The sequence below is a fragment of the Anoplophora glabripennis genome, unplaced genomic scaffold (assembly GCF_000390285.2).
Source record: "Anoplophora glabripennis isolate ALB-LARVAE unplaced genomic scaffold, Agla_2.0 scaffold584, whole genome shotgun sequence".
Lineage (NCBI taxonomy): Eukaryota > Metazoa > Arthropoda > Insecta > Coleoptera > Cerambycidae > Anoplophora > Anoplophora glabripennis.
In genome coordinates this window covers 115,617-127,188 of record NW_019416664.1, presented here as the reverse complement: position 1 = coordinate 127,188, position 11,572 = coordinate 115,617, and the positions used below count along the sequence as shown (strand labels likewise).

Sequence of the window (11,572 nt, the reverse complement as noted above, 5' to 3'; positions counted from 1 at the left end):
ATTTAAAAATTGTACAAAATCAGCCCATCGATTTAAGCGACAATTTGGCAAGTAAAGTGATTGTTTATTAGTCATATCGATCACTCAAATATTTAATTGCTTTTTTAAAAAACATTAACTTCCGAGGTAAATAAAACCCGCTCATCTTCACTTAAAGTTTTTATAATACTACGGACTTGCTTCTGCAAAATTGATCTCTATGTCTAGCTTCCATACCGGACATTAATTTTTTCATTACTCTATCAATCTCTAATATTGAACAAGGGTGGCTTTCAAATTTAAGTACTGCTGTCTGAAACACAGGCATAATATTATGTATGAAATACAAATAGCATTCTGAGAGGCCTTCTACTTTGTTGTCGCCATCATCTAATCAAGATTTGTATTGTTAATGACGCGAGAAATATAATCAGAGTATTTTTTCACAATGTTCTGGTTCTTTCAATATATAGCAGGCGATAAATTGCTGGAAGAAGCGACAGCTATCTAGTGGGTATGTGGCGCAGTAGCTCTTTATATTCTATTTGCGCAAATTCAAAACATTCTTTTAAATTTTCGGTCCTGCTTGCTGAAGAACTAAACCCATTGTAAATTTTAACTACAATGCTTTCAATGTCGCGGCTCAATGCTTTCATTGAGTTATGTCTCCCATAATTTATAGAGGCATTGTCGGCACTATATGCAGATATTTGGTCCATTTTTAAACCGTTGCCCTCGGTAACGTATTTGATACTTTGGAAGATATCTATGGATCCTTCTTTTGGATCTTCATAAAACTCCAGTAACTTTCTACATACTATCTTTCATCGAGGATGAAAATATTGAACAGCATAGGGGTAAGTAACAGAATTACCAGCCGTCGTTCAAATCTTCTATGAGCTGTTGCGAAAATACACCCTGCATGAAATTTTGGAGGATATTTTACTATCTGCATAAATATTTTGCATAAGTTTCATTTGACAATAAGCTAATTTAATTCATGTACAACATTGTGAAAGACTCCCACCAGTTCGGCTTTAGTAACCAGTTTCTTCTGTGGATTTTTTGAAAAAAAATTTTACATGCTACCCGACATTTTAGCAACCAATTCAGTTATTTTATCCAGAATTTTTATCAGCATTATGAATGCAACATATTTTACCTTTCACATCTGAAGTGAAATACACTATACAAGCAGACATTTTTTACTGAAACTGCAGCACTAAAATTCAATTACTGTGTAGTAAAATAAAATTCTGTTGGATAATATCAGTGGCACTTCGTCAGGTGATGCACCGCTCCACCTAAAATTTCCGTTTGGTTGTGTAATTTAAAATTATTTTTAATTTTATAATTTAGATATAATTCTATATTGAAAACGTATTGTGTTTGTTTGTTTAATATGCAGAAATAAACAGAATAGTTGCGCAGTAAACGCCTTCAAAAAAAACATTGCCTTCGTTGAGCGCGAACATTAACCTCGTACCGTAGAACGTTTAGTACACGCAAGTGACAAATCGAAACAGTCTGAATTCTGCTTCTCTTTGAAGCGTTGTTTACGGCGGTTGTTATGGCAATGAGGCGGCCAATATGGGAGAAAATTACGGCGGGGGGAACGAGTGACGCGGATATTGAAGCAGCGCAGCATCGTCATCGCTCATCGCCTGCCTTTAAACAGTCGCCCAGTGCACGATTAAATATTTGTTTTGTAGAATAACTGTAGAAATGTTTCCTATTCCAGCATGTATTTTATTGGAAATGCCATTTTTCAGATGGAAAATTGAGGACAAAAAGGATTTTTTAAATTGCGAGACCTGTGCCTTATTCTCTATATATGGAAAAAAGGGGAAGTACATTCGGAAATTTCAGAATATAAGTGGTTGGAGTGTTTATTTAAAAAAACTTTTCTGTATACCGTGTTTAATTGTGGGTGTAGTCAGGTGTGTGGAATAAGGGGGGATTTAACAATTTTGGGAGTCAATCGAGGCTGTCATAATCACAAAGCTTCTTTGGAACATACATGTACGGTGTGCGTTAATGTTCGCAGAAGTCCACAAGCCGAACTAATATTTCTATTTTTTATAAATTCTAAATGAAAATTCTTTTCACGAACGTCAGTTTTTCAGAAATATTGCAAATGCAACTAAAAATTTCCAGATTCATGTAAAGCCGTTTGACTGCCTGCGGACTTTTTTTTTTTAGTCAATCAATGAATATGCTTCACCTGTTCTCAATGTCACGAGCCACCACTGGAAAATATAATTCATAGTATCCATACATTTTTGTGTAAACTTTTCTTGCATAAATATCACTTAATTTGAAGTGCAAAACTACCAAAAACTGATTGAATTAATTAGCCTGGAATCGTTAAAATGGGAGTAGGACTGATTGCGAATAAGAGGACAAACATGATAGTAGTACTTTTATTTCAGTAATTATAATGAACGTTCAATCAAGCTTGTTATATAAACATGTCACAAGTTTAAGGCAAATATATTTAATTTTTACTACAAACTTCAAACTGGTTTCATTTAAGAATGCAGTATTAATACTAGTAACATAAAAGATTTTTTAAATAAAAGAAATACAAATTAAATAAAAATAGCAATTTAATAAGTAAACAGGAACGTGTAGTAAAAAACAGTTTGGTAATAACAATATACATGTCACAAACAATATTAAAAAGGCCTCAATTAATCAATAGAATGCACGGTACTTTATACTGAAATAAAAAAATTACTGAAAGCATGATACTATATTACATCTCTCACATTTAGTTTTCAAGTTTTGATTTTTCTTAAAAAATATACAGTAACTTCAAAACAGAACTTTTACTTAGTCTTTAAGGTCTGATTTATACTCTGGGATTCAACGTAAGACAGTTGTTCAATCACAATGTAATATAAAAATTTAAAGCCTTCATTGTAGTAAAAGAATTGCACAGCCTAATATTGGATTAATAATGATAAATAAAAATAGCCAACTACAGAAACAACTATTTTTTAAAACACACTTGTAGAATTCATAATCGATTAATTTATAAAAGTATAAATTAATTACGAAAAAATTTTGATTCTTTTATAAATTTAGAATTATTAAATTTAATTATCGAATATCCCTATACCCACTTCAAAATTGCTGTTAAAATTTATAATTATATTCAACTTTACTTGACAAGATTAAAAAAATATCGAGAAAACCTGATAACTATACTTAAAAATTAATTATTATGACCAATTACATTTTTTTCTTAACTGAATTTGTTATTTTCACTTTATATAAGACTTAATAGAATTAAAAAGAAACTGTTTGACAAATAACTGCCTGAAAATCAAAAAAGATATTTTAACAAACAACACACATTGTTCAATCAAAATGCAATAATAATGTTTCTTAATAATGAGTATAAAATGTTCTTTTCGATAAAGAATGAAAAGAATACATATCAAGGGAATGTCAATACTAGTTAGTAATTTTAGAAGCGCATTTGGTTTTAGAGGCCTAATAATAAATTATTAATTATATTTATAAAAAATAATAAATAACTTAAGCAAATAAATAGTATACAAGTTTCTATAAAGGTTTATTTAAAAAATTGTATACTAGACTTTTCATTAATTTATTTTCGTTTTGTAGTTTTACGACTGAGTTGCTCTTCAGCTGTCAGTTTTGCCTTATAATCTTCCACAATTTCTCGAGCATGGCCAAGCACCGTCAGAGAATCGTTAATTAATTCTTCCCAGTTTTTACAATATACTGAAATAGAACAATACTATAAACTTTGCAAAATACAGTTTTAAATAGTAAGTATAAATTACATTTTCTGTTTGTCGAATATAATTAATAATACAATTAAAAGACATAAGTACTTTTAATCATAGTAGAGTGCCAGCTTCAATTTATTTTCACTTCTGTGGGTGTCGCGGGGTTACAAGCTGAATTATATATAACATTGAAGCTTATATCTTACTGAATCAGAATTCGAAGGTAATAAAAAAATAAAGCGGGAAGAAGGGCAGTAAAATCAAAAAACGAGTTATCACCACGGGCGGATAATCCAGCCAACTGGCTATAATTCTCTAAAAAAATTAAACTTATATTTTGTACAGCATATATTTTTTATCAATTTTTGAAAGTTGCTCTTAACGTTGTCTTATGGCAGAAGAAATTTCAAATTCAACATTTTTTTAGTTCCAATCCAACGTCATTTACCGGAAAACGAAGACCTTAATTGAAAAATTTTACTCTTGCAAAACAAATTTCATTCATCAATTTGAAAGACAACTGTTTAATTTAAACTTTTTTGCTTCAATAATAAACAAGATATGGATAAAAATACAAAATAAGTCATTTTTTGTCTGGCCGACGGACGGCTGGCTGCTTTGCGTCCCCATTACTTTTTATTTTGATATTTCTTATCTTACTGGAATTTTAAGTGTGTGCCTATTTATAGTGGCTTTCTTATGTGTTTATATTTTCATAAATATAGTTTTGTGGGCGAGTTCAGTACCTAACACTGGTTACAATCGGGTTAAACTTAATGTTTTACCTTTTAAAAAACTTAAACACATAGTGGTTGGTGTCCAGTGTTGTTAACAAGGATAATCTAGATGAGAAATTTTACTTTAGTTAATTGTAGGGAATTCCACATTCCAATTATAGATTTTTTATCAGAATTTAGCAGTGCACGAAATGGAAAGTTCTACAACTGATAGCACTAATTCTGAGAGCGAAATCGGCTCACTTGTAAAATTCAAAATGCAAAAACACCAAAAATGTATAATATGTAAAAAAATTGGAGGTATTATAATCAAATCAACGGATAAAACTTTCTTTACTTTTATGAATTCGACTAAGATTCGGAATGTAGATGAGGACATATAAAAAGTGATTACTGATGGTGCCTATATGAGCAAACAAAATATTGAAAGTTTAAGGAAAAGAGTGGAAAGACTGAAAGAGTACAGAGTAGCTGGTATTGAACCTCCACCACTTCTAGGTAAATCGCTTTGTAAGGGTGGATTTGACATAAATAAATGTTTATTTTGCCAGAAGTGGTCTCCTGGGAAGAGATTATCCCAAGTTATGTCTAAAAATATAGAAACTAAAATAAAAAACATTGCATCGATCTCTTCAGGAGTTTTAGAAACAATAGACTCCAATGATTTAATAGCAATGGAGGAAAAATATCACGTGAACTGCTTAATGACAGAATCAAAAAAATTGGGAACACATTTGGTAAACCACACTATTGTAGAACAAAGTACTACAGAAAGTACCAAAAAAAAATTTCGTCAAGCTGAATACACCTTTACAAAACATAATAAAATTTGTTGAAGTTAGTATTGGAAAAGGAAAAGGTTTTACTAGTACAGCTATTTTCAACAGGTACAAAGAACTCGAAAATAACGCTTATAGCAATACTTACACAGAATTTCGGATGTAAAATAAAAATCTTAAAATCAGGATAAGCAAATGTTTCATCGCTAATAATACCACCAGTTAAAAAGTCCAAAAAGCTTCACAGTTATACAGGGTGTCCCATTTTAATGTCCCACCCCAAATATCTCGAAACCCGAGCAGAATGAGGAAAAATGTTTTAGACAAAAGTTATAGGGTTCGAAGGGGGACATACGATGGTGACCTTGAAAATGACCTTGAAGTCGATTTTCAAGGTCAAACGAGGGTCAACTTCGATTTTTCAAATGAAAACCCCTATTTTTTATAGCAGGATCGTATTCTACGGAAAAAAATACAAACTTTTTGCGGGAAACTTTTTTTCGAAAATGCATTTTTTCCGAGTTTTTCACGAATTTCGTTCGTCATGTTGTTTGAAGTGTCAGATGGATCCTGGCTGGGATTCATGCATTACTCGCTGCCTGATCGTGTGCCACCGTTGTTGGAAGATCTGCCACTTGCTTTGAGGCAAATAATGTGGTTCCAGCATGATGGAGCTCCGGCACACCGTGCACGACCGGTGAAACTTTATTTGAACCGCACATTTCCCCGTCGATGGATCGGGATAGGCAGTCTAGTCCATGAATGGCCAGCAAGATCCCCGGATCTTACTCCCCTTGACTTTTTCCTCTGGGGACTAGTGAAAGAGAAAGTTTTCGTTGAAGCTCCGACAACACGGGACAACATGAAAGAGAGGATTAGGGCTGCGTTTCGAGGAATTCCCATCCAAACCCTTCGAAACGTTCAAGTCAACTTTCGGCAGCGTGTGCAAATGTGCATTGACCGGGGTGAACATTTAATCGAGCATTTGATGTAAGAATGACACAAAACCTCCAGCCACTGACACAATCGGCCCTTTTCAGGACCAATCGATGACTTTTACGAAGAAAAACGTATCTTCATCTACTTGAACATACAAATACGTTTTTCTTCGTAAGGGTCATCGCATTGATGTGCTGAATCCTATCGGCAACCTCCACGTGGTGCACATCGGGTAACGCTAATGCCGAGGGTAACACATGAATCCCAGCCAGGATCCATCTGACACTTCAAACAACATGACGAACGAAATTCGTGAAAACTCGGAAAAAAATGCATTTTCGAAAAAAAGATCCCTGCAAAAAGTTTGTATTTTTTTCCGTAAAATACGATCCTGCAATAAAAAATAGGGGTTTTCATTTGAAAAATCGAAGTTGACCCTCGTTTGACCTTGAAAATCGACTTCAAGGTCATTTTCAAGGTCACCACCGTATGTCCCCCTTCGAACCCTATAACTTTTGTATAAAACATTTTTCCTCGTACTGCTCGGGTTTCGAGATATTTGGGGTGGGACATTAAAATGGGACACCCTGTATAATAAATGCTGCATCTTCTCCTAGTTATTCTCCAATATTAACTCGTGGCTCTGAACCAGTGGCGGTTTTACCATAAGAGCTGCAGAACACATAAAATTTTATGTATTTAATTATTAAATATCAACAAAATATTTAAAGAATCCAAATGTACTCGTGCTAAAATAAATGTAGGAGCTTATATTATTTATTACGATGCGAGCTATGCTCCTTAATATATGCAACCTCGTATACAAAATGTGTGCACAGCGAACGATTAGATGCGTCCTTTGTATTGATTGGCTAATCAGGCATGCGACCCAGTACACGAATATATGGAGTTATGTGGCTGCAACAACGACAGCCACTGCTGCAGTAATAAATGCAGTAATATTTCGTACGTGGTGGTTTATTTCTGCGAGCGGCACGTGTGAATATTTTCATTTAGGCGTCTACGGATATTATAGTTATTAAAATGAATAACGTTTCGTTTAAAAAAAAAAAAACTTTATTTGGTTCTCTGCGTTATGAGGATAAACTAAAAATAAAAGAATTAGGTGGGCCAACACCACAATTAAATATTGAAGGTAGTGGAACAAGCCGAAGTAACAGTTATAAAAGACAATTTAACAATAATGTATACACAAAAGCAGTGGGTGTGGGGGTGTGATTTAAAAAATACACCGTTTTGTTTTCCGTGCTTACTTTTCGGTGGGGATAAAGCATGGATATACAGTGTGAAAGACTTAAGTAATGTAAGTCATTAGGTAAAATAAACATAGAAAGTCAAGTTAGATTCTACATATTGGTATAATATATGGAAACACAATGAACAGGTAACGAAAAATCGTTATGTATTGTCTAAAATCGTAGATTGCATAAAATTTTGTGGAGCTTTCGAATTAGCACTTCGCGGACACGAGACAGAAAATTCGGACAACCCTGATGTGTTTCGTGGACTCACAAATTTTAGTGCAGATCTTGGCAACATATAAAAGGACATCTAGCCAAATGGGTATGACCTTGATTTTCTGTGACTGTACCGGGAATTAGCTGTATGGTCCCGGATTTCGGATTTGCACGTATAACTCCCGGAATATAATATAATGTACATATATATAAAAAAAGAAGAAGAAGAAGAAGAAAAGAAAAAATCATAATACGGCGAGGAAAATTAAAATTCGTTGAATCGTTGGTAAATTTCACAAACGATTTTTTTGTTGATAAACAATATTCAATAATTTAATAAAATATATTTAATTTATTCCAATTTATTTATACTGTCAGTAGGTAATTTGTGAACAGATATTTCAAAAATCGTTCTTGTGAAAATCTGTATTTTTGTATAAATGGATTGTTCCTTGAAATTCAGAAGTGCCAGGAAAACGCGTGACCTTGAAAGTTTTAAAAATTTTCTAATTCAATTCAGCAAATATAACAACCCTAAGCAGAACACATTCAATCAATGTTCACGCGCCGCCACTACTCCGAACCATCCCTGCTTCACAAAATATGTTGTGATATAAAACGTGGAATGGACAAAATACCAAATATTACCGATTTGTGAATATAAAAAAATTGATATTTTTAAATCTAATTATTAAAAAAATCATATTTTGTGAGACAGGTGCGACTGTGTCGAAGTGGGGACGTGAAGCAGCCAGCCGTCCGCCGGCCGATCGAAAAATGACCTATTTTTATCCATATCTTGTTTATTATTGAAGCAAAAATTTTGAATTAAACACTGTTGTCTTTCAAAATGGTGACATAAACTTTTTGCAAGAGTAAAATTTTTCGATTAGGGCCTTCATTTTCCGGTAAACGGCGTGGGAACTAAAAAAATGTTGAATTTTAAGATGTTAAGTTTAAAAATTTATTCTGCCATAAGACTCAACGTTAAGAACAACTTTCAAAAATTGATAATAAATGTATGCTGTACAAAATGTAAGTTAATTTTTATAGGGAATTATAGCCAATGTGCTGTATTATCCGCCCATGGTGATAACTCGTTTCTTGATTTTACTGCCCTTCTGCCCAAGTTATTTTTTTATTACCTTCGGATTCCGATCCAGTAAGATATAAGCTTCAATTTTATACATAATTCAGCCTGTAATTTTTAAGCATATTTAACGCTTCCGGGCACTCTACTATCACTAGTACTATTAATTAATTTATTCAAACACTTTGTCATGATTCAGATGAACTAATATAATTCTTCAGCGCAGTTTCTAAAATGGTTGCCCAAATTAAGGAAAAAAATTCATTTAAACAATAGTGCCGGTTGCCGAAAATTATAGTGGATCTCATATAATTTTTTTAGAGAGAAATTTTGTCAAAAAAACATTTGTGAAATAAAAAATTAAAACATGGTCAATTTCCACTCCGATCTTAAAAAGAGTTGCACATACATTTTTCAAAATACTTTGAAGTTATACCTTAACATAAAACTTTTCAAATTTCATAATCTTTAAGACAAATGAAAATTTTCCAAAAAATAAAATATCTAAACCCCTAAACTTGTCTCCATATGTATACATTGGATTGTATCAGTAGTCTAGTTTCTACAACAACATAAATATGATATGTGAGTTTTAAATAAGTCATTGAAACTAGATAAACATTGCACTACATTTAATGGATTTTTAATGACGCGAGTCAATAGAAGTTACTCAAATTTTGTAAAATGTGTGTCAACTTTAAGGGGTCAAAACCAGATTATTTTCAGATTCATTTTTTTTATTGACTGAACCTTCTAAAATAAGGGGAAAAAGTTTGATATTTGTACAAATTTTTTTTCTGTGAAATTCTGAACTCTATCACAAGTCCTTCGGAACGCTCCGAAATGACTACCTGGGCCCATAGATACCTGTCGGAAGGGTACAGGCATTAGGCAAATAAAGTATGTATGTATAAGTTAGAAATCAAAAGATAAGTCACTAGACTTACCTTTTGATTTCTAACTTCTCTAATACTACTAACAGATGTTGTTAGACGGTTTGTGTTCATTAGAAGCATTTTTAAACGAAAGACTTTAAAGGGATTTTTCTCGAAACACGATTTTTTAAAACGGCACGATACAAAATTCTTTGTTTTTTCCATATTTAAATTTGTGTCAGCAGAGCACCTTAAATTCAACATGCCTTGCGAGATTGACTGCAACTATTTTGTACTATTTATGAATATATATTATTTTTAACATTTAAAGACATGGTTTTTGAATATTATTTATTATCCTCTTACTTTTCCTTCCACTTGAAAAAAATTGCAAAAATGTTTTATTTTAGAATTTTACAGTGGTGTTACCCCTTAATAAATCAACTATTTCTTTGTGATTATTGATTTACCTTGCCCCAATTAGTTTGGTTATTTGAAGTTCTACTGTAAGTAACCCATATAAAAATATAACACAATAATTTTCCAAATAAACATTCACCCTCAATTGACATATAAACTAATTACTTCACAAAAGTCTTTTTTATGTGAAATTGATATAATCGATAATTTGGGAAATTATATCAAGTCATCAACATTTAACAACGGTACTATGGTTTCATACCTTCTTGATCATAAGTAACATCATCAGTCATCCTTAACAGTTCAACTGCTTTTTGATAGGCTGAATATAAGTCTTCTATGGTTTGTTTATGGTTATCGAGCATGTTATCTTCTGCAACTTGCAATTCAGATATTACTTGGTGGAAATTTAACATTTCGGGTGTCATATCATTTTCCTACAAAATACACTGCCATCTCAGATAATGGAAATTTTTGGAAAATCATGCATCATCAAACAAGACTAGATTATATCAAATTATGCCCCAAATGCATGGTTAACTACAACCCCCAATGTTAACTACAATTTATGCTCGACCTATAAATCGAACTTTATTTCATAAAAAAAACTCACTGAATTGAATTCTGTGTTGGGAAAGACTACTTCTCTCAATGTGGTTAAATATTATTTACTATTAATATGAGCTTTATTTACAGATATATACTGGGCAACCCCAGTCACCTTTAGAGCTTGTTTTGCATTAGTGTTAGCAGTATTGTATTATTGAATATGAGTAAAATAAGCAACAAATTTTATTTTTTGCTTTGGCATTATAAAGTATGTATGTGTAAGTTTTTCTTTTCACAAACTTATATTTAGTTATTTGTGAACAAATTATGTACATAAAAGTTAATTTACTTTTTATTACAATCATGTATCTAGTGGGGTAAATGTAAATATAATAAATATTTATATTAGATCAAGAAAATTGATGTTATTTTTGTAGAGAAATAATAGCTTTCATATACACATACCATATAGAGTGGACAAAGGTTTTGGATAATTTCTGTTGTGTTTCAAATTGATAGATATGAAAAATTTCTATTTTGAAAGCAAATTTCTTCCCATAGGCACAAAATACAATATTCTACAGGACTTGAGAAAAAATATCATAATAAATCATAACCTGCATACTTAATATCACTCTTGAATGAGTAAAAGGATGGGAGGGAAGGGCAGGGAGTGGAGAACTTAATGACTTAACTATTTACAGCTACGTGAATTATGGTAACTTTACACAGAATATGTTTTTCACCAAATATCTATAGTGGGGACTATTGTCACTGCAATTTCATGTTTGTTATTTTTTATATAAATAATAATACAAATAAAATACTGTTCATTATGAAGATATTCAATTCGATAAAAGTACTAACAGCACTCGTTAAATATTTTTTTTTATAAAATTCAATTGAATTTAAAAATAATAAATTCACGTTGAATCCAAATAGAACAAACTTTACTATTTTTT

At 32.0% G+C, this 11,572-nt stretch overlaps 1 protein-coding gene across 1 annotated transcript in view; it reads right to left on the bottom strand.

Moving 5' to 3' along the window:
* Positions 1–3,538: 3,538 nt before the first annotated feature.
* The window catches only part of LOC108912679 (kinesin-like protein Klp10A), a 92,973-nt gene continuing 84,939 nt past the window's right edge, over positions 3,539–11,572 (bottom strand). Inside the window, exons 8-9 of the mRNA XM_018717996.1 lie at positions 10,324–10,498; positions 3,539–3,735 (exon numbers count right to left, since the gene is read on the bottom strand). Of these exons, the coding sequence (XP_018573512.1) occupies positions 3,599–3,735; positions 10,324–10,498 (312 nt within the window). The 3' untranslated portion in view covers positions 3,539–3,598. The remainder of the gene's footprint in view (positions 3,736–10,323; positions 10,499–11,572) is intronic.